This window comes from Physeter macrocephalus, chromosome 20 (genome assembly GCF_002837175.3).
Source record: "Physeter macrocephalus isolate SW-GA chromosome 20, ASM283717v5, whole genome shotgun sequence".
Lineage (NCBI taxonomy): Eukaryota > Metazoa > Chordata > Mammalia > Artiodactyla > Physeteridae > Physeter > Physeter macrocephalus.
The window spans coordinates 46322431-46346545 of record NC_041233.1 but is presented as its reverse complement, the minus strand read 5'-3'; the positions used below and the strand labels follow the sequence as shown (position 1 = coordinate 46346545).

Sequence of the window (24115 nt, the reverse complement as noted above, 5' to 3'; positions counted from 1 at the left end):
CGCGGAGCGGCTGGGCCCGTGAGCCATGGCCGCTGAGCCTGCGCGTCCGGAGCCTGTGCTCCGCAACGGGAGAGGCCACGGCAGAGGGAGGCCTGCATACCACAAAAAAAAAAAAAAAAAAAAAAAAAAGAGAGTTCAAAACAAGAAAAAATATATATGGAAAGAAGCATAAAGATAGAAATATAAACTGGAACAGCTCCAAAAAATAATTGGGCATTATCTAGTAAATTTGAAGTTCTGCATATGCTATGATCCAGCAATTCTACTACAGACATGGACCTTCAGAAATGTGTATATACACACCTATAGACATACACAAGAATATTCATAATAGTCCCAAATTGAAAACAACCCAAATGTTTACCAACAAGATAATGGATTAAAAAACTATGATAGGGGCTTCCCTGGTGGCGCAGTGGTTGCGCGTCTGCCTGCTGATGCAGGGGAACCGGGTTCGCGCCCCGGTCTGGGAGGATCCCACATGCCGCGGAGCGGCTGGGCCCGTGAGCCATGGCCACTGAGCCTGCGCGTCCGGAGCCTGTGCTCCGCAATGGGAGAGGCCGCAGCAGAGGGAGGCCCGCATACCACACACACACACAAAAAAAAAAAAACTATGATAATTCATGTAATGGAATACTACACAGCAATAAAAATAATTGAACTATAGCTACATGCAGCATCATAGATAAATCTTAAAAACATAATGTTGATAAAAAACTAGATACAAAAAAACACATACTGGATGATTCCATTACATAAAGTTCAAAACATATAGTTAAACTGTTTCTTGGGAAAAAAAAATATTAAATTAGTAGACACTAAACTAACATAATAAAGAAAATGCAGATACACAAATAAGTAATAATAATGGGGAAATAATCTCAGATATAGAAGGAAGACTTTTTTTTAAATCATGAGAAAAATTTGCCCAACTCCACAAATAAATCTGAAAACCTGGAGAATATGAATGACTTTTACAAGAAAATATTAAATACCGAAACTGACCCCAGATGAGATAGAAAATCTAGATATACTTGTCACGGTAGAAGATAGATATACTTGTTACAGTAGAAGATAGATACAAAGCTGCAAAAAGCTATCCCACAGAGAAGTACATAGTTCATGTGTCATTTCTTTTGTAAGGTTTACCTGACTGCCATTAATCAACTTCCTCCTTTGTGTATCACTATACCTTATATATACTTCTGTTATCACCATCCCATTGTCTTGCAACGGTTTTTTTGTCTTTCACTCCTTGTGACATTCTTTGAGGACAACGCCTATCTTATGTTAGTATCTTCAGTTTCAACCAAGTGCCTGGCATGGAGCAGGCACTCAAACAATATTTGCTGAATGAAGGCACACATGGACCAGCATTTCATAAGGTCTTGGATATCTAATAATATCCAGAATTCTCAGAATTTCTATTCATTTTTAATTCTTAAAACTTTTTTTTTATAAATTAATTTATTTTATTTATTTATATTGGCTGTGTTGGGTCTTCGTTGCTGTGCGTGGGCTTTCTCTGGTTGCGGTGCGTGGGCTTCTCATCGTGGTGGCTTCTCTTGTTGCGGAGCACAGACTCTAGTCACGCGGGCTTCAGTAGTTGTGGCGCGTGGGCTTAGTTGCTCCGCGGCATGTGGGATCTTCCCCGACCAGGGCTCAAACCCGTGTCCCCTGCATCGGCAGGTGGACACTCAACCACTGCGCCGCCAGGGAAGCCTGGCAGGTGGATTCTTAACTGCCGCACCACCAGGGAAGCCCCTTAAAACATTTTTAATAAAGAATTTCAAACATAAAAATAGAAAACAGGAGAATAATGAACCCCCACGTACCTCTCATCCAACTTCAACAACAATTAACACTTGGCCAACTCTGTTTCAGTTATTCCCCTACCACCACCACTGGATTATGCTGAAGCAAATCCCAGACATCATTTTATTGCATCTGTAAATACTTCAGTATGTAAACCTATTTCATAGTGAAAAGTCCTAAGCAGAGATTTTTGTATCAAATTACTGAAAAAGAAAAAAAAATCACAGGAAACATCTAAATCAAAAGAAAACTTTATATTTTTTAATGAAGAATCTAACTTATTTGCTTTTACTATATAAAAAGGAAGCTCTTATTCAATTAATTTAAACATATATTTCAAATTTTCAAATCATGTTCATTTAAATGAGAAGTTCTTTGAAAGAGGCGGGGGGAGGTGGTGGTGGTGGGATGAAATGGGAGATCGGTACTGGCATATGTGCACTAATATGTATAAAATGGATAACTAATAAGAACCTGCTGTATAAAAAATAGAGTTCAAAAAAAAATGAGAAGTTGTTTAAAGGTACCTACGCAATGGAGAAAACTGGAAGGTGCCACTTTAATCATATGATCAAACATACCAGCATCAATGATGTAACAAACTGACATCATTCCTTCTGATTAGACGTACTATATAAGAATACTTACATAGTATTCTTGTCAAAAATGTTTAAACCCCAATCTAATGTTAAGTGAAAAAACAGACACAAAGACATTCTGCAAAAAAGCTGGCCTAGATGCCTGCAAAATACCAGTGCATAAAAGACAAAAGAAAGGCTGGAACACTCTTCTAGATTAAAGGCAACTAAAGGCATGACAAATAAATACAATGAATGATCCTTGATTAGATCCTGAATTCAAAAATTAAAAAACAGTGGGAGGGAGACGCAAGAGGGAGGAGATATGGGGATATATGTATATGTATAGCTGATTCACTTTGTTATAAAGCAGAAACTAACACACCATAATAAAGCAATTATATTCCAATAAAGATGTTTAAATAAATTTTTTTAAATAAAAGCTATAAATATAGGATTCTATTAAGTGTGAAAACACGAATATTGATTGTATATTAGACAATACTGTACTATATATGCATATGTAAATTTACATTTTATTATGATTATGTAGGAGAAGGTTCTTGTTTAGATGCATGCCCAAGTATTTAAGGGTGAAGTGTCTTGACGTTTCGAAAAAAAAAGATTACATATATATGTGACAGAATAAATGTCCCTCAAAGATGTCTATATCCTAACGCCTACAACCAATGAATATGTTACCTTACATGATAAAAGGGAATTTGCAAATGTGATTAAGTTAAGGAGCTTAAGATGGAAAATTATCCTAGACTATCTAGATGGGCCCAATAATCACAAAGATCCTTATAAAAAGTAGGCAGGAAGGACAGAGTAGGAGATATAACCATGAAGCCATAGTGATACAAGGTCATAGTGATACAAGGAATGCAGGTGGGCTCTGGAGACTGGAAAGGGCAAGGAACAGATTTTCCCCTAGAGTCTCCAGAGAGAACACAGCCCCCTGTTGATACCCTGATTTTAGCCCTGTAAAATTCATTTTGGACTTCTGATTTCCAGAACTGTAAGATAATAAATTTGTGTTGCTTTAAACCACTAAGTTTGCAGTAATCTGTTATAGCAGCAATAGGAAACTAATAGATTATAAAGAAAGAAAAACAAATGTGGCAAAAAAGGTTAAAAACTGGTGAATATAGGTGAAGGACATGAATGTTCATTCTGCTATTCTCACAACTTCTGTCAGTTTGAAATTTTTCAAAATAAGTTGTGGGGAAAAAAAGAGAGAAGTTCATAAGTAATAAAGAGATAAAAGGGTAATCCTAAAAATAAAAGGAAAAGAAAAACAAGTAGCGTAGAATCTAAGTCACCTAATAGTTCCATCTTTTACGATATGGAAATAAAAGCACAGAGTTGTCAGCCTTTGGAAGTAAGGGACCACATGGATATAGCTACTCAGAATACAAAAAGGGCAGATAGCCAGGTAAGCATATGCCAAATATTCCAACAACTGTAGTAACTTGGGCAAATAAGTTGTTCTTCTGTTAAAAAGTAAATTTCCCTTTTGCCAACACCTCTCAGTCATTTACACAATACTGAAAATCACTTCAATTCTGTTTATCGGCTTTTTCCCCTACAGCAATCTGGGTAGGGAGAAAAGGGAGGTGAGGAATTTTGACACAAGTGAATGGTGACCATAAGTCTCAGTTTATACCTATACTGGTGTAATTATTACTGGTTCCCCTTTCACTTTTAAAAGTATTCAATTTAGGAGCTTCCCTAGTGGTGGAGTGGTTAAGAATCCACCTGCCAATGCAGGGGACACAGGTTCGAGCCCTGGTCCAGGAAGATCCCACATGCCGTGGAGCAACTAAGCCTGTGCACCACAACTACTGAGCCGGCGCTCTAGAGGCCACAAGCCACAACTACTGAAGCCCGCGTGCCACAACTGCTGAAGCCCACGTGCCTAGAGCCTGTGCTCCGCAACGAGAAGCCACTGTGATGAGAAGCCTGTGCACCACAACAAAGAGTAGGCCCCGCTCACCACAACTAGAGAAAGCCCATGCGCAGCAACAAAGGCCCAATGCAGCCAAAAATAAATAAATAAATAAATTTATAAAAAATAAATAAAAGTATTCAATTTAGAACATAAATTTGTGATCATCCTAAGCATAGAGCATTTCAAAGAAGGGTAGGCCAGGATGTTTCTGAAGTGATAGTTATGGACATTTAGAGGAGATAAGAAGTGTTTTGAGTACTTGAGACAGAGAAAAAGTAGATCATCAGGGAGCAATTCAGGAGCACAGAGAGGAAATACATACACCTATTACTCTTGGCACTCAGCATCCTAGAGCAAGCATCCATCGAGGGCTCTTTTCCCTTCTTCCAACTTACCGGCTAAGCCCTACTTCCGCATTGGCATAATACTACAGAAAAATCACCTTTAATCTGGTTGTTGGTCACTTTAGTCTTTAATTAACGAAATAAAGCACTTGTTTACTTTCAAATGTACATTAGCTCTCAGCTTAAAAGCTTGCTTCTAAGTGACAAATAGTACACTTTCAAAATTTGAGGTTAAATTCTGAAGTTAATAATTGATTTTCATACAGAATGCTGAAGGTTCCATATGTATGCAAGGGATGACTAAAGTTTCTAAAGTCCATATTTCTGAATGACCCATACATAAAGATACATCCTACTCTCATCCATCAGAATTCTATCCAATGCCTTGATCCTCAATACTTAAGAAAACAATTAACACTTTCCTAGCCCACCTCTATGGCTCCCAGCATCCCAGATTTGACCAGAATTTGCCTCCTTCACAGTCAGGAGAGGTCTGTCTACCCTTCTCTCTCTAGAGTCTAAAAGTCTACAAAGAAACAACATGAATGAAGAGGAAAGAAAGGGAATACAAAGTAGCCAGGCAGAACCTAGATGAATCACTGCCATCACTGGGTAGAAAACAGAACTCTATTTATTATGAAAACTTTATAAAAGAATAGGTATTTGGAAAACCATTCATCCTCTCTGAGCTTTGGCTTCCTATAAAAAGAAGAATCTGGATTATATTCGCTCTATAATCCTTTCCAGCAGTAAAATTTGATGATGGGTTAAGTAGGTTTTTAACTGGGTGGACCTAGAAATCAAATCACAATGGAAGAATGTTTTCCAGAGTTTTATGAACCTAAACTATTTACAAGTAGGTAGGTCCTATCTGAACAATTAATCTCTCTTTTTTAGGAAAATTACAAGATAGTCAAAGACACTTAATGTTCCCTACTCTGCTTATTTTTTGAAAAGCTGCTTCAAATAACGACAACAATGAAAACCATGCAAAAAGAAAAAGCAAAGAAATTGCAAAAGTAATACTTACCTTTGCATCATCTATGTCAAAAACATCACACCAAGGAGATTTAACACCTTTAATTGCCAGGTCAAATGAACAGGTGAAAAAAGCTACCTGAATTAAATCTGAGAGAAAAAAAAAAAGGTAAAATTTGTAGGTTACTATTTCCTGCAGTTTTCCAAAGGCTGAATATCTACAGAATGCCAAGGACTTACTATATGAAACATAACTTGATTTTGTTAATTTTAGAGGATTGGATGAGGGGAGATAAAGTTATAAAAGGTTTTAGTCCCCAACTTGAAAATCAGCAATGACAAAGCACATTTATTGAACAGTTCTTTCAACTACACAACTCACATTATAACTATTAAGAAGCAGCAAGTACAGAGAAGGATATAAAAGAGAAGAGAAGACTGCAAAAGGTAAAGAACAAAGAAAAGGCAGACTGAGGAGTCAGGAGGAAGGTGAAACAAAGGGTCAAGAAGGAGAGAAACAAAGAGGGAAAAATCACACTATGAGACCTGACTCTGATGCTAATTATCCTGGGTAAGTCATTCTAGGCTTCCTGGGTCTCAACACAAAATAGGCAAAGGATTTGTTCTTTTGTCAAGCAATATCAAAGGACATATAATTAATATATCCATAACACATAAAGGGTACCTATGATCAATAAGAAAAAACATAAAAATAATCCTATAGAAGATGGCCAAGGTTATGAAGAGGCAATTCTCAGAAGGAATGAAATAGCTAATAAACATATGAAAAGATGTTCAACCTTACAAGTAACCAAAGAAATGCAAATTAAAGCTAGATATCATTTTTCATTAATTAAATCGGCAAAAGTCAAAATGACTAATAATATCCACTGTCGGATGAATTGGGGGAAATGAGCATTCTCACATATTGTTGATATAAATTTTTCTACACCTTCAGAGAACAATTTGGAAGTATATGTTAAGATGTAAAATATTCATGCACCTTAACCCAACAATTCTACCTATAGTTATTTATCTTATAAACTCTCAAGTGCAAAAAGCGGACTATAAGAATGTCCACTGTTGCGTTATTTGAAAGAGTTAAAAACTAAGAAAAACCTTAGTAGGAAAGTAATTTCCTATAAAATAAAGAATTTGGACTGTATTAGCTCCAGCCTCTCTGACCAGTAAAACTTGATGATGGGTTAAATAAATTTTTAACTATCATTTACCTAAAAATGTAATCATATATATCCTATAAAATAACATAGAATTTTAAAAAATGAGACAGATACATTGCTAAGTAAAAATAAGTTACAGAAAATACATACAGCATCACCTTTCTATGCAAAAACAAAAAAGTATTTAAATAGCTAAAATATTTTTGAACAGTTACTCTGTGCCAGGTACTGTGCTAATGCTTTGCATGAATTAATCTCATATAATCCTTGCAATAATCCTGTGAGGCAGGTACAATTCCTATATCCATTTTACAGAGAAAGAAACTATGGCACAGTGATATTAAGGAACTTGCCAAAGATCACAGAGTTAGTCAATAATATAACAAAGTCAAGAATCGAATACGAACAGTCCAATTCCAGAACCCATGATTTTAACCACTATGCTAATATTGCCTCCAAAAAGAAGTTGCTCTCAGTTTCCCCATCAGTAAAATACAAATAATCCTTGTCAAGTCAGAGACTAGAAATAGTGTTTTTAAAAAAATCTTCAACAATCTTAAATGCCCACTAATGGAATAATGGCTAGATGCTGGTATTATATAATGGGATTCTGTACATAAGTTTAAAATGCAGAACTAGAATTACACACATTAAATAAAAAATACGAAGTTGAATTAAAATCAAATTTCAGACTGATATCATAGTTTGATACCATTCCTAAAAGTTGAAAAATCTGCAAAATGCCCCATTTAGGTATAGAAACATAAATATAAAAACCAGCATGGGATGACTTAAATGCTCAGGTCATGACAATGGTTACCTCTGGGAGAAAAGGAAAGGAATGAGATCCTAGAGAGGGACAAAGGACCCTCAATTTACTTAAAGCAACTAAGTGAAGCATAGTGTTAAAATTTGATCAAACTAAGTTGTGGGTATACAGATACTCATTATATTAACCTTTATTATTATCTATATACTTGAATTATTTCCCAAATAAAATAATTTTTAAAGCTCTGCAAATGACCCCAATGTATAGCCAGTTGAAGAAAAGAGAAAAAACTCAATTTTAGATGCTAGTCTAGGCATCTTCACTTCTTTGATCCTTATAAAGCATTCAGACACCAGGACTGACATATTCTAGTCTACTTAATTGATTCCCAACATCTCCTACTTCTAGTCTTTGGAAATTTATTCACAGTATAATGAAATCACACTCTATATATCTGTCAATATCTGCTGTATGGATTACACATTCCTAGAAAACAGGAAAAAAAAATCTTATTATTTTTTCTTAATTTCTCATTGCTAGGTGACCATGTACCTTGGTTTTCCACCTGCTCTCCCAGCATAATTACTAATAGTGTTTCCTTTCACCCTAAAGTGTCCCAGGTTGCACAGTCAACCCATCCACTGCAATAGCTTACGACATACATGACTGCTCATTTTCTCAGCATCTCTAGGTATAAAAGCTTCAAAGAAAAAAAATCACACTACTTTTTAAAAACTTAACCCCTCTCAAAACATTAACATGTACTTCTGAACTGCTTTAAAAGCTAAAGAATTTATATGACTTTCCATTTGTATCACTTTAAGAGGCGATAATTCAGAAAAAGATAATTTTTGTTTTATAAATAATGCTTAGAGTTGAAGCTTTATATAACTTTGCCCTCAAAAAAAAAATTCCAGGATACATCAAGAATCTTGTGTATTAATTTACATAAAACTCAAAGAAGAATCTGAATCTAAGAATAGTAAGCATGAGATATAGAATTTTCTTGACCTAGAACACATTATTTTCTAAACGTAAAATCAATTGTGGTCCTTTAAAAGGAATAACTTTATGCTTACATATTTTTCCATGTTCAGAGTTTAAAAACCACTTAAACTATTTCAGAGTTCAAATGCGAGATAATAGGCACATTACCTGCATTTAAGTTGTTGACTGGCACTTGCAAAATACCTGCAACTTTTTTTAAAATGTTTTGCATTTCTGGTCCAGTTTTGAAGGCTTCTACATGATAAAGAGCCGTAGCATTCCTTTCCACTTGAGTTAAAAACTTCTCACAATGATCAAAGAACCTCATTAATTTATCATTAATTCTTGGAGGTCCACACTCCATGTCTGAAAGGGAAAAAAATAATTGTGTGTGTATGTATGTGTGTGTGTGTGTGTGTGTGTATATATATATATATATATATATATACATCCATTGACATGAATGACAATTTCAAATTATTGGAAAATTTTGTTTCAAGTGTAAAAAGGAAGACTAAAAAACCTATTTATTCATTGACATGTCTGAAATAAGGACACACTGCTCAAGAAAGACATAGGGCAAAACTATTCCCCATTTGTAATGATTGTTAGCTCATGAGAGAATACGCTAAAAAAGACTACAGAAACAGAAAATATCAAAGATAAAATAAAATGTTAGAGCAATACTACACTATGAAATAAAGGTAACTGAAATGAATGTTTTCTTAAAGAAAACAAAAATAATTAGATATGAATGTCATAAAAAGTGTAAAAATCTATTACCTAAGTACTGTTTCCATCAGGCACAGAAAATTTGAGAAAACAATCTAAAAATTAGCAACGTTTCTAATTACAAGGTGAGACAGAATTCAACAGACAGGCTCTGTTTTACTACTCTAAGCCAAAGTCTAAATAGAGTATTTTATTTTCTCAATTAACTTTCTCAACCCTGTGTTACTTTACAAAAGACTGCTTTGGACAAAAACTATCGACAATAGCACAAAATACATTAAAGTTTCAGGTCTGTATTTCATGGTGCTAGATGCTTCTGATTCGGTTTATTTTCTAACTGAAGCTCCAGAATAACTTCCCATTTAGAATTTTATGTGTTACATTATTTCCCCAATTTGGTAACAATTACATACTAGAAAAGCATTCGTAATCATGCTTCAACTACTGGGGTGCCTTTTAAGTTTTCTCAGAGTCATATTTAAAACTACACAGATTCCAATCATCATTTCTCCAATAATTTACCATGAAAAGAACACCAAGTATACTATTTCTGTAATTAAAATAAGAAAATTATGTCTAGTTATACCATTTTGCTTCAGATGTGTATGTGAAAATATTTATATGTATGTGTGTGTGTATCCATTTCAGGAGCTCCTGAAATGAATAATTCTGCCAATTTTAATTGGCAATCAGATTACAGTTCTTAAGAAATAACTTACTAGGAAAATAAATGATCTTTGTCATCTTTTTCTGTGGCCTCAAAATTTCCTAAGCGGATCTGGATAATTCATCCCCGCTATTATCTAATTACTGCTATTCTTTAAATAGAAACAAAGGCATTGTTCTGTTTCTGTAAGAATACAAAATCCAATTCAGTGGCTTCCCTCCAAAGCCCAGATGTACACAACAGGCAAAACAATTGTCTGTAGATAATAATGAAGCAGCTAAGCAAAGGGTTTAATCTCTGATACTGAAAATGGTGAGGGGTGGCTTATCCTGAACTATTTTGATCCATGGCTGGCAAATGCCAATTCTCATAATCCATCTAAGGGCAAAAATTCATTCATCGCAGGAGGTCCAGTAGTCCCTTTTTGGTATACACTATATACATATATAGTACTATACTTAAGTATGTTCTGCTTTCAACATTCAGTTAATTTAACAGATTTGTGGGAAATTTTCACTCATATCAATGGAAAAAAGTCTAGCTATATTAAAAAGCATGATTCAACAAGTGACTAAACACAAGTCAGCCAACCAAGTTACCCACAGAGTCATGACAGAGTCATGACACATGACAGAGTCAATGGAAGAACCCCTTGGAGATGGCTGAATGGCTTAAAAGAGAATGCTATTAGAGAAATGACAAACCAGTCTACTTCTAATTTATTTTTTGCTTGGGCTTTTTAAAGCTAAATGATACCTCACCTCAACTTTGACCTTAAAGTTGATCAATAAAGTATTAACACTTGTTCATCTCTCTGGCACAAAAATGTCATGTTTTCATTCTTATCCTTAAGTTACAGGACAAATGGAAGCTGTACGTACAGTGTAATGGTTAAGAGACCAAGCTCTAAATCAGATTTCCTGGGTTCATACCTAGTCATTTGAAATTAGGCAAATTAGTGTTTCTGCGTCTCAATTTCCTCACCTGTTAAGAGGGGGGAAAATACAATCAACCTCAGAGAGCTGTTGTAAGGATTTTGTGAAATAAATGTGAGGCATGCCTAGCACATAGCAAGCATTAACTGTTTGCTATTATTATTATCTGTGACTTTTAAAACATTTTCTAAGGAAAAAGCATCATTTGAGGGAAAACAGAAGACCTGGATTCTGGGCCTCAAGCTAAGAAAGGACAATCAGCAAGGCATTTTCTTGGGCTCAGCTTCTTCACCTGTGAAATAAAAGAGCTCCACTAGATGATCTCTCAAATTTTGCAAAAGTATCGGTAGTGGAATAAATTAGTAAAGTACTGTGCCATGACCATGGACCACAGCTACAAGGAGAGTAACTCTATGCTACATGCAAAATCAAAACAGAGGAAAAAGCAGAGCAGTAAAGAGAGTTTGAGAGTAGCTTCCTAAAATAGGTTGTAGGTCTAGAATTAATATCTGAAAAAGCTGTTAAGTGAAAGAAACAAAACAAAACCCAAATAGTATTAGTATCAGAAGTAAAGCCTGAGGAAGAAAAGTCCTAGATTTAAAAAAAAAAAAAAAAAAGTGTGCCGAACTGTAGAACTAGTCACCAGAGAGGGAGGAAGGGGAGAGGGGTTGGTGCTCAAAGTAAGAAATTCATTTTGGGAATGGGTGATCAAAAACTGCCCTGGCCTGTCTCCCTTCCTACTGGATCACCCAACGGCTACCACAGCGTCCTGCACGTAGAAGGTGCCAAACTCATCCCTGATGAATGAATAAATGAACATTATGTACGAGGATAAGGGAGAGAGCCAAGTCCTGAACATCCCATGGGATGGGGGGCTGGGGACAGAAGGAAGTAGGAGAGGCTGGGATCGGGGAAGTCCGGCATCTGGGGGAGGACCGACGCAGAGCACTGGCCGGGCGGCCCGGGGTGGTCACCTGCGACGTCGGGCGGCGGTAACCCAGGGTGGTAGTGCTGCCACAGTCCCTGCAGGAAGGCGGCGCCGCTGTCCACGCAGCGGTGTTTGGAGCTGGTGACTAGCTGCAGGCGGCCGCAGTTCTCTCGGCTGAAGAGGACCGGGAAAAGGGAGGCCAGGCGCAGGGCCAGCTGTCGCATGTCCTGCCGCCCCTTCTCCACCAGCTGCCCATCCATCCAGTCCGCGTACCACAGCGGCCAGTCGGCCAGCGCAGCGCCCAGGTCGCCGCCGCCGGCAGCGCGGGTCCGGTCATCCCCGGGCCCGCGGGCCTGCAGCAGTCCGTGCAGCTGCCGCAGCTTGCGGATCTGTTTGGTGGTCGGGTAGCGGGTGCCGTGGCGGATGAGGGCGACCAGCTGTACCGGGGTGCAGGTCTCCTCCAAAAGCTGTGGGTCCCGCCGTGGCGCCTCGGGGTCCGGCAGCAGCCCGGGGTTGGCATCCTCGTAACGAGTCTTGGTGCCGAAGTAGGGACTGAGCGGCGAGACTACACGGTCTTCCGGCTCCAGGAGGGAGCAGCGAGAGAGCGACGAGACCAGCGCCACAGCCAGGGCCGCGACGGGTGCCACGGAGACCCTGAAGATGCGGCAGGGGCCACGGAGCATGATGCACTGCGGCCCGCGGAGGGCAACATACTGGCTCGGTCGACGGCTTCCGGCTCCGGTGGGCAGGGGGCGGGTCGGGAGTATGCTTCCGGCCGGTGCTCCACCGGGAGTCACTGCGCGTACCCGCTCTCCGGCTGTGAGGACGCGGCCACGGCTGCCGGAGCTCCGAGAATGCGGGCTGGACACTCCGAGGAGCCCAGTGGCCCTGTGGCTCGGGTGAAGCCGGTAGAAATCCTCGAGGAGCTTTGGAGACCTGTGGCTTAGGTGGAGCCGGCGTCGCCTGGCCCCCGAGCATGGGCGAGTTTCCTCGTAGCTGACGGCGCCTCAGGGACTGACTCAACGACTCCCCGGCTGTTTAAATTCTCTAGGGTGTGAATAAGCCCGGACTCAGCCTTAAGTCTCTAAAGCTGCCAAAACAGGATACCTTTTAAGAGCTGACTCCTGTATCATCATCCATACCCCATTCTACTCTGTTTTTCAAAATGTAGTTTGAACCAGCTGCATCAAATCCACCTGAGGCAGTGACTGAAAGTGCAAACCCCAGGGCCCGGGCCCGGCATTCGTCCAGGAGCCCAAGCTTTACTCCCCCATTAGAGTTTGAAATTAATCCCTATGCAGCAAGGCAGAGGCGAACCTGGAAAGAGGCTCAGTTCTCCAGGAAATTTAATTCCTGAGCCTTTGGTAGTATTTTGACCTGGACCAGCAAAGTTGACATCGGGGACAGCACCCCAGAAGAACTGTGCTTGTTGATACCGAAGGCTTAGACAGTAGAGACAGCAATCCTGCTAACTCGGGCGCATTGAATCGTGGCCCAACAGATTTACTCCATTATAAGTATGAGCTGATCTGTGTGAAGCAAACAAGGTGTGTATTTACCGCCACTCCGAGTCCAAACTCTCCTCCGACGTAATGACATATTCAAATCAGCCCCTACGTTTTTTTCGTAGGTTATTGCTCAGAATCTCACCCCCCAAATCATAAATTTGAAGAATACCTTGGTTTCTCCACTTGAACCCTAGTTGATATGCCAGCTGGGAAAAGAATAAGTATTAAAGAAGTCATACGGTGATCCAGATTGAAGGAAGTTTGGGCCATGTTTCTGTAAGTGTAGCTTTTTCCTTCAAAGACACCATTAAATTGCTCTTGGTAAGTCCGTCCCCATCTTTACTCCTTTTCTCCTTAAAAGTGCCCCTCCGGTCCAGAGAGGTATACCTCTTAATGTTAACCCAGTGAAGAAAATGGTGTAAAATCAAGAATAGAGTCCGACTTGAATGCTGCAAATTTTAAGCTGTTCTGTGGCAGGTAACCATCTTTAGAATATGTTCTTTTTTGGTATGCCATTTTGTGGAATGTCAATGCCTGAATAGTCACGGTCAGTGATATTGTCACAGAACTTTGCTCAAATTAATATTTAATGAATATCTACTCTGTATGAACTTCCTTTTTAAAAATCTTTTATTGGAGTAGAGTTGATGTACAATGTTGTGTTAGTTTCAGGTGTACAGCACAGTGATGCAGTTACACATATATCCACTCTTTTTTAGATTTTTTTCCCATATAGGCCATTAGAGTACTGGGTAGAATTCCCTGTGCTATACAATAGGTCCTTATTAGTTATCTATTATATATACACAATATATAGTGTAGTAGTGTGTATATGTCAATCCCAATCTCCCAATTTGTTTCTCCCCCCTCCCCCTTTATGGACTTCCTAACCTTATATTTTATAGGCTGAGGTGCTTGGTAATATTTCTAAGTTCATTCAGCAAGCATTTGTGCTAGATGCATCTCACTATATTTTACTTAGTATATGTATTTAATAATGATCACCTCTCATGCCCAATCTTTTGAGTCCTCAGGAGCTACCAAGTCTTCCTAACGGCATCACTCCTTCCTAATGAAACAATCTTTAGAGACCCTGCCTAACTATTTACAAAACACTAAATTTGCCCCTAGCTTGATTTTATTTTTCTTCCTCTAATTACTCATTAATTTATGCTGGTTATATACTTATGTAAACCAACTCTAATCATCTTTGGTGTCAAGCCAAGATGACAAATGATAAAATTAATCAATGCCTTCATGTTTTTGGCTAGGAAAAAGCAGCATAAAAAGGACAAAGAGCTCATAAGCTTTGGATCCAGACTACAGCTCAGTGACACATTAACCTCGGAAACCTACCCAAGTTCTCGGAGGCTTGGTTTCCTTATCTGAAAATAGGCATATTAGAACCTACATTGCAGGATTTTTGTGAGAATCAGAGATGATTAAACCCAGTATAATAGGCTGCTATGAGTGATATTTTTATCATAATGTTCAATGTTGTTATTATTTCTGTACTGAGATGCTTAGGTCTCTAGCAACCATACAGTGTAAACTTACTTCCACCTTAAAATGAATGACTTTCACAGGCAAGACATGCATCAAAGATCATTTCATAACTTTTCTAATAATAAAAATCCACTCATCTCACTTAAAATGGGTCTCTCATTCTTAAAGCAGTGAGCACCTTTGAAAAGTTTTCATACCAGACCATGTATTAATTCTCTACCAGCCTGTAAATTGGCTGCGCTTTGAAATAGATGCCCACCTTGTCCAATCAGTTAGTACACAAGAATTTGTATGGTACAAAACATGGCTGCCCCTTTGCAAAGACTGGGTGGTTTCCCTTCCCTTATAAGAGGCTGTGGACATGGCAGCAGTGTATTTGACAAATCTACCACAACACAAGAGATAGAATGGAAAATTAATAGTTCAACTTCCTTGAAGAGATGGAAGAGGGTGGAACCAAGAGCACAGAGAATTTGATTTGGACCAGAAGGAGAGGAGACTTTATCTTCTGAAGGAGGATTGAAAGGATGGATGCACATGTGGATAAATTTGTTGGTCTAGAGGCAGAGAATTCATGGATTTCAGGCCTGGTGGCCTCACTTTCTGCAGTGACATAGGAAGCAAGATTGTCTGAAGAGATTGAGGAATGGGAATTAAGTCCCATGGAATGTAGAAATGGCTTAGATTTGCAATTGAGAGAAAAGGGGAAAAAAGTAGAAGTTTGGATGCTCAGCCCTGAGGATCCAGCTGAGAATGGAAGATTTGGATTGCTAATGGTTGTGCAGTTTTATCCAGAAGTAAACATTATCTGTTGTGTCTTTCAGAGTGGAAAAGAAAACTGAACTCAGTTCTACATTTTTCTAATTTGTCTTAAGTAGAACTTCTTTTCTAATCAATCTATTAAAGAATAGGGTAGGTTATTTTTGTCAGATTATTCATAGGACTTTTAAAATGGTAAAGTCATTCTACTCTTAAGATTGCATGATGACATACATAGCATTTTAAGTTACAGCTATCTACTAAACTTTTAAAGAAGTTATTACAGAAGATGGCCTCCTGGTGAAGTAACAATAAAGAAAGGAAAAAGCTAAATTCTGTGAGGAAAAGGGTAGGCTCTCTATGAAAGGATAGAAAATATTAAGAACATGGTTTCTGAAGTTAGAATTCCTGGCTTTTAAAATTCCAGCTTCACTTAATATCTGTGAGAAAAAGGGTAGGCTCTCTATGAAAGGATAGAAAATACTAAGAACATGGTTTCTAAAGTTAGAATTCCTGGCTTTTAAAATTCCAGCTTCATCACTTAGTATCTGTGAGATTTTAAACAAGTTAACTCTTTGCCTCAGTTGTTTTCTGTAGTGAGGAAGATACCTATGTCATGGGATTGTCCAGCAGATTAAATGAAACAGTTAACACAAATGCTTTATATAGTTCCTGGCCCCAAATAAGTATCAGTTACTTTTAGTAAACAGAATTAAAATGTTTCTTATTATCACTTCTCTTTTAATCAAGTAAACTGACAAATGGCCAGCTCTTCATAGATATCTATTATCTCACAACTACATTAAGCAGCTAACTTTGTGCCTATGCCAAGAAGGTTTTATCTCTAGTATCTCAGTGCCCTGCTGTTTCATCTTTCCTTTGTCAATTAATGATTCAGTGCTTACTTGTTTTTTACTGCAGTAGAAGAAGCCAACAGAGGAGGGGTACATGTGTATGGACAGACCTGGAGTGATCCATGCTTCAACGGCAGTCCCTTCAACCTTGCTTGAATGTGGAGGCTGCATAGATCACAAGCTCCGCAGACTGCAAGACAGCTTTGCTCCAAAGAAGCTGATCACTGTATGGTTCCCCAGCATATCAAAGCTAACCTGAATTGTTTAAGTTGTGTTTCAGTTGATGAATAGAACTTCACGGAACCACACAACAACAATGGAGGTGACCTGCTGTTTTACATTCTCTATTATACCCTGCTAAGGAAGTTATTTTGCAGTGACAAAGCTTCTTTTCTAGTGTTCTGACAAATACTAGGATTTTGATGCTGGGAATTCTTCCCTCCCATCAAATATTGGTTCTAAATCCACAGAACTATTTGAGAAACCAGATAGAAAATTATGGTAAGTTTAAATTACCAATATGCTTTCTATGCTTTCTATAATGACTTTCAACAAGCTGGCACTATTGCTCAGAAACATAATTTCCTCCAGAAGTCCCCTCCATCCAAAATATATTGTTATCCTCTTACAGAAATAAATAATATTTTCCAAATCCTGGTAAAAATCTCTTCTCCCCTATATTTTTAAAGAACAAGCATAGATGATAGCAATTGTGTTTTAACATCTTATTTTTTTTCTGAAATGTTAGTTTTCCAAAATTGAAAAATATTTTTGATCTGTTGGATCTTTTAGACAATTGGTTGGCTGACTTTAAAGCCATGAGTGTTTTCTTATCATTCCAAAGAATGGAGAACTTTCAGAACACAAGTTTATTAGTTCATCAGGAAGGCAATTTTTTACTTAGTTCATTAATGGCAATTTCATGTTGTCTCACTAGCCCATGCAGGAACCAATCTTCTTTTAGTTTTTGTTCACTGTTTTGTTCTAGGATAAACCCATCTTGTTGCTTTGCTTGTGTTATATATCAGTAAATATTAAAACGCAGTAATACCTAAGCTAGAAAAGCAATGTAGGCACCTCTGGACTCACACACTTGGTTGCAGCTACTTTAGTAAATAGGGTAGATCACACTACAATTGAAGCGACCTTTATGTTTCCAGAAACAACACCCCTCATTACCCCACTTTACCTTTCTTGTCTTACATCTTACACTGCCTTGTAAGGCATCTTACACTTGCCTGATTCTGTACTCCAGGAGAAAGCAGTTGCTGCTAAATCATTCATTGGTTAATACCTTAGATGCAAGGACCATGGTGAAAACTTTTTTGATTCCCAAATATTTATTCCATGTCTTACGTGAAGTATACTGTCAACAACTATTTGTTGAAAGGGTATACAAATGAATGAATAAATGAAAATAGAACAAACAGGCAGTATGGGAAGCTAAAATAATATTGTTTGCATTTATGCAGTATAATTATTTTATTTTCCCAGCTATCCCATGATATATGAAGAGCAGCATTTATATCACATTGTGGGTGTGAAAATCAAGAGGTTAGTAGATGCCTTACCTAAAGTCATCCAACAAGTATTTAGTAGAACCAGTTCTAGAATGTGATTGATGGAAACAGAGCTATCTTTAATGCCTACCCTATTCATGACAAATGAGCAGTGACTACAAAAAGTGTTGCTTGTAGCTGAGGCTAAAAGATAAATTTTACACACAGTGCTATAGCACTTACTATTGGCTAACCACCCAACATTTAGTCCCCCTGTTTCCTTGGAATCAATGTGTAAGTATTCACCTCTCAGGAAGATCACTCTATCCCCACCTCAGGAAAAAAATCCTGATTGGTTTAACCCAATCCCAGTAACTCTATTTTTCTTAATGGTTCTAGTTTAGGAAAGAGCATGTGATTCAGTTCTGTCCACTTAGATATGAGGGTCAGTCTCCTGAAAAGTTTCTGGGAAAGGTTTTTGGTTCCAGGAAAGAGACAAATGATGGGGCAATGAACAGTCAGCTGTCAATGGATTGGAGATTCTGTTGAGTCAGAGGAATATTGCATTTGGCACAGTAAAATATTCTGGAAGGAAAGGAGATAGTATTCAGTGAATGAAATGCTTAATGTATATTTTGAAGGTGGTACAGTACTTGTTATTGATTAAATGAGACATTTTAGAATATGAGATTAAGAAAGCTTAACCAAGGTAAATTACAGAATATAAATCTTTCAGAAGTAAGGAGGCAGGTTGGTTGTTTGGCCTGGGCACCCAAGCACTGGAGGCTACAGCTTTTTGGTGGAGCTAATGGCAGACTCTGGGAGGGCTCAGGAGGGCTTACGCCAGGGAGTGCTTTCCGGAACTTCTGCTGCCAGTGTCCTTGTCCCCGCGGTGAGCCACAGCCAACCCCCGCCTCTGTGGGAGACCCTCCAACACTAGCAGGTATACATCCAAAAGAATTGAAAACAGATATTCAAACAAAACTTGTACATAAAAGTTCATAGCAGCACTATTCACAATAGTCAAAAGGAAACAATCCAGATAGCAAACTGATGAATGGATAAAATGTGATATGGCCATGCAATTGGAATACCATTCAGCCACAAAAAGGAGCAAAGTACATGCTGCAACGTGGATAAACCTTGAGAATTTTAGGTTTATAAATCAAGGAACTAAGCATGGCCCTCCAGCCAACAACCAGGGACAAACTGAGGTCCTCAGTCCAACATCCAGTAAGGAATCAAATCCCACCATCAACCATGTGGGTGAGCTGGGAAGGGCCCCCTGCCCCAGTTGGGCCTTGAGAGAACTGCAGCTTTGGGGACACTTGTTTGCAACCTCATGAGAGACCCTGAGCTGGAGGACCCAGATAAGCCATGCCCAGATTCCTGACCTGCAGAAACCGTTTCTCCTGTGGAATATCAAAATTACCATAGTGGGGACTTCCCTGGTGGCACAGTAGTTAAGAATCTGCCTGCCAATGCAGGGGACATGGATTCGATCCCTGGTCCGGGAAGATCCCACATGCTGCAGAGCAACTAAGCCCGTGTACCACGACTACTGATCCTGCATGCCTAGAGCCCGTGCTCTGCAACAAAGAGAAGCCACCGCAGTGAGAAGCCCGCGCCCCACAACAAGGAGTAGCCCCTTCTCGCCGCAACTGGAGAAAGCCTGCATGCAGCAACAAAGACCCAACCCAGCCAAAAATATAAATAAATAAATAAATTTTTAAAAAAATTCTAAAAAAAAAGTAAGGAGGCCAATACTTTAGTAAATAGGGTAGATCACACTACAATTGAAGCGACCTTTATGTTTCCAGAAACAACACCCCTCATTACCCCACTTTACCTTTCTTGTCTTACATCTTACACTGCCTTGTAAGGCATCTTACACTTGCCTGATTCTGTACTACAGGAGAAAGCAGTTGCTGCTAAATCATTCATTGGTTAATACCTTAGATGCAAGGACCATGGTGAAAACTTTTTTGATTCCCAAATATTTATTCCATGTCTTACGTGAAGTATACTGTCAACAACTATTTGTTGAAAGGGTATACAAATGAATGAATAAATGAAAATAGAACAAACAGGCAGTATGGGAAGCTAAAATAATATTGTTTGCATTTATGCAGTATAATTATTTTATTTTCCCAGCTATCCCATGATATATGAAGAGCAGCATTTATATCACATTGTGGGTGTGAAAATCAAGAGGTTAGTAGATGCCTTACCTAAAGTCATCCAACAAGTATTTAGTAGAACCAGTTCTAGAATGTGATTGATGGAAACAGAGCTATCTTTAATGCCTACCCTATTCATGACAAATGAGCAGTGACTACAAAAAGTGTTGCTTGTAGCTGAGGCTAAAAGATAAATTTTACACACAGTGCTATAGCACTTACTATTGGCTAACCACCCAACATTTAGTCCCCCTGTTTCCTTGGAATCAATGTGTAAGTATTCACCTCTCAGGAAGATCACTCTATCCCCACCTCAGGAAAAAAATCCTGATTGGTTTAACCCAATCCCAGTAACTCTATTTTTCTTAATGGTTCTAGTTTAGGAAAGAGCATGTGATTCAGTTCTGTCCACTTAGATATGAGGGTCAGTCTCCTGAAAAGTTTCTGGGAAAGGTTTTTGGTTCCAGGAAAGAGACAAATGATGGTGCAATGAACAGTCAGCTGTCAATGGATTGGAGATTCTGTTGAGTCAGAGGAATATTGCATTTGGCACAGTAAAATATTCTGGAAGGAAAGGAGATAGTATTCAGTGAATGAAATGCTTAATGTATATTTTGAAGGTGGTACAGTACTTGTTATTGATTAAATGAGACATTTTAGAATATGAGATTAAGAAAGCTTAACCAAGGTAAATTACAGAATATAAATCTTTCAGAAGTAAGGAGGCAGGTTGGTTGTTTGGCCTGGGCACCCAAGCACTGGAGGCTACAGCTTTTTGGTGGAGCTAATGGCAGACTCTGGGAGGGCTCAGGAGGGCTCACGCCAGGGAGTGCTTTCCGGAACTTCTGCTGCCAGTGTCCTTGTCCCCGCGGTGAGCCACAGCCAACCCCCGCCTCTGTGGGAGACCCTCCAACACTAGCAGGTATACATCCAAAAGAATTGAAAACAGATATTCAAACAAAACTTGTACATAAAAGTTCATAGCAGCACTATTCACAATAGTCAAAAGGAAACAATCCAGATAGCAAACTGATGAATGGATAAAATGTGATATGGCCATGCAATTGGAATACCATTCAGCCACAAAAAGGAGCAAAGTACATGCTGCAACGTGGATAAACCTTGAGAATTTTAGGTTTATAAATCAAGGAACTAAGCATGGCCCTCCAGCCAACAACCAGGGACAAACTGAGGTCCTCAGTCCAACATCCAGTAAGGAATCAAATCCCACCATCAACCATGTGGGTGAGCTGGGAAGGGCCCCCTGCCCCAGTTGGGCCTTGAGAGAACTGCAGCTTTGGGGACACTTGTTTGCAACCTCATGAGAGACCCTGAGCTGGAGGACCCAGATAAGCCATGCCCAGATTCCTGACCTGCAGAAACCGTTTCTCCTGTGGAATATCAAAATTACCATAGTGGGGACTTCCCTGGCTGTCCAGTGGTTAAGAATCTGCCTGCCAATGCAGGGGACATGGATTCGATCCCTGGTCCGGGAAGATCCCACATGCTGCAGAGCAACTAAGCCCGTGTACCACGACTACTGATCCTGCATGCCTAGAGCCCGTGCTCTGCAACAAAGAGAAGCCACCGCAGTGAGAAGCCCGCGCCCCACAACAAGGAGTAGCCCCTTCTCGCCGCAACTGGAGAAAGCCTGCATGCAGCAACAAAGACCCAACCCAGCCAAAAATATAAATAAATAAATAAATTTTTAAAAAAATTCTAAAAAAAAAGTAAGGAGGCCAAAAAAAAAAAAAAAAAAGGCCAAGAAATCCTGGCCCAAAACTTTTGCTCCTGGCTTTAAATTTCTGTTCCTACTGGACTTAAGCCCCAGTAGCTTCTCACCTTCCACTAGCCTATACAACACACCACCCCCTACCCCACCCCTAAAAATCCCCACCTCACTCAGCAACTATTCCATGAATGTTATTAAAATAAATTATTTTACACAGACATTTTGTTTTTAATAGATGCTACTGATGGTTTGGAAAGATGAAAGAGATCAACAACAAAAAGATGTCAGTAATTTAAAATATAATATTAAAAAACTTTATTCTTAAAATGAGAGAGATACACACAAGGAAGAGACAACTGCCCTGGACACTAGCATGTCCAAATGTGATGACTAGATATGCTGCAGCCATCTTGCAACCAGAGAGGAGCCAGCTTGAAAACAAAGCTAACACAATGAGATCACACAGCAGAAAATGAAAAGAACCTGAATCCTTGATAATCCTAATGAGCTGATGGATTAAACCTGGAGTATACCTACTATGGGTTTCCTGTCATCTCAAGTAATAAATGCTTTTCCTGTTTAAACCAATGTTTCATTATTTTCTGTAGAAAGCCAATTGGGGTAAGTACCTATTAACCCCACTTAACCACTTAGGATGTCCTTTCGTGCTTTTCTTGATTGTGCTTAAGTCATCTGAGAATAACAGAAAATCACAGGTGGTGATTTTCTGATTCCAACCCTTTAGATATTACTTTGGATTCTCATTCTGAGTGATCATAGTTAATAAAGCATAGAAAGCACTGGGAAGAGTAGGAAGTAGTTGGGTAGAATGAGATATCTGGTGATGGAGGTGATCCTGGTCAGGTAAGATGAAGTGTAAGCTAAGCAGGAGATGCAAATGAAAACAGAGAGAAGGCAACTATTCTTTTCTGGGGGGTGGTGGTGGTGGTGGTATTCTAACCTTTATTATTTTTTAATTTTTTAATTTAATTTCTATTTTATATTGGAGTATAGTTGATTTACAGTGTTGTGTTTCAGGTGTACAGCAAAGCAATTCAGTTTTACATATACATATATCCATTCTTTTTCAGATTCTTTTCCTATATAGGTTACTACAGGTTATTGAGTAGAGTTCCCTGTGCTATACAGTGGGTCCTTGTTGATTATCTGTTTTATACATCTTAGTGTGTATATGTTAATCCCAAACTCCTAATTTATCGCTCGCCTCCACATTTCCCCTTTGGTAACCGTAAGCTTGGTTTCGAGATCTGTGAGTCTGTTTCTGTTTTGTAGATAAGTTCATTTGTATCATCTTTTTATTAGGTTCTACATATAAGTGATATCATATGATATTTGTCTTTCTCTGTCTGACTTACTTCACTTAGTATGATAATCCCCAGGTCCATCCATGTTGCTGCAAATGGCATTATTTCATTCTTTTTTATGGCTGAGTAGTATTCTACTGTGTATGTGTACACAACTTCTTTATCCATTCCTCCATCGATGGACATTTAGGTTACTTCCATGTCTTGGCTATTGTGAATAGTGCTGCAATGAACATTGGGGTGTATGTGTCTTTTTGAATTATGGTTTTCACTGAATATATGTCCAGGAGCAGGATTAACTGACCATAGGGGCATGGGTTTATTTCTGGGCTTTCTATCCTGTTCCATTGATCTATATTTCTGTTTTTTTGTGTGCCAGTACCATACTGTTTTGATTACTGCAGCTTTGTAGTGTAGTCTGAAGTCAGGGAGCCTGATTCCTCCAGCATTGTTTTTCTTTCTCAGGATTGCTTTGGCTATGTAGAGTCTTTTGTGTTTCCATACAAATTTAAAATTTTTTCTAGTTCTGTGAAAAATGCCATTGATAATTTGATAGGGGTTGCATTGAATCTGTAGATTGCCTTGGGTAGTATAGTCATTTTGACAATATTGATTCTTTCAATCCAAGAACATGGTATATCTTTCCATCTGTTTGTGTCATCTTTGATTTCTTTCATCAGTGTCTTATAGTTTTCAGAGTACAGGTCTTTTACCTACTTAGACAGATTTATTCCTAGGTATTTTATTCCTTTTGATGCAATGGTAAATGGGATTGTTTCCTTAATTTCTCTTTCTGATATTTCATTGTTAGTGTTTAGGAATGCAAGAGATTTCTGTGCATTAACTTTGTATCCTGCAACTTCACCGAATTCATTGATGAGCTC

The 24115-nt window shown here is 38.7% G+C and overlaps 1 protein-coding gene and 1 long non-coding RNA gene across 12 annotated transcripts in view; one reads left to right on the top strand and one right to left on the bottom strand.

The window, feature by feature from the left end:
* MINPP1 (multiple inositol-polyphosphate phosphatase 1) overlaps positions 1-12613 on the bottom strand; it is a 114434-nt gene extending 101821 nt beyond the window's left edge. For 5 of the 10 annotated variants that reach the window (XR_003677432.2, XR_003677433.2, XM_055080823.1 and 2 more), the window contains exons 1-3: positions 11915-12612; positions 8775-8972; positions 5722-5819 (exon numbers count right to left, since the gene is read on the bottom strand). Coding sequence is in view for 8 of the 10 variants with exons in the window: in XM_055080823.1 (XP_054936798.1) it covers positions 5722-5819; positions 8775-8972; positions 11915-12551 (933 nt within the window). In the remaining 2 variants the exon portion in view is untranslated. Of the gene's footprint in view, positions 1-5721; positions 5820-8774; positions 8973-11914 lie in introns of all 10 variants that reach the window. The other 5 variants (XM_028481032.2, XM_055080824.1, XM_007125530.4 and 2 more) reach the window with 4 other exon arrangements.
* Positions 12614-12631: 18 nt separating this feature from the next.
* Positions 12632-22461, top strand: LOC112064218 (uncharacterized). Of its 2 annotated transcripts, XR_008616061.1 has the most exons (4): positions 12632-13415; positions 13499-13697; positions 16563-16817; positions 22142-22461. It is a non-coding gene; the product is annotated as an uncharacterized lncRNA (long non-coding RNA). The 2 variants fall into 2 exon arrangements; XR_002891414.3 differs by lacking the exon at positions 22142-22461 and having other exon boundaries at positions 12633-13415; positions 16563-17187.
* Positions 22462-24115: the final 1654 nt, after the last annotated feature.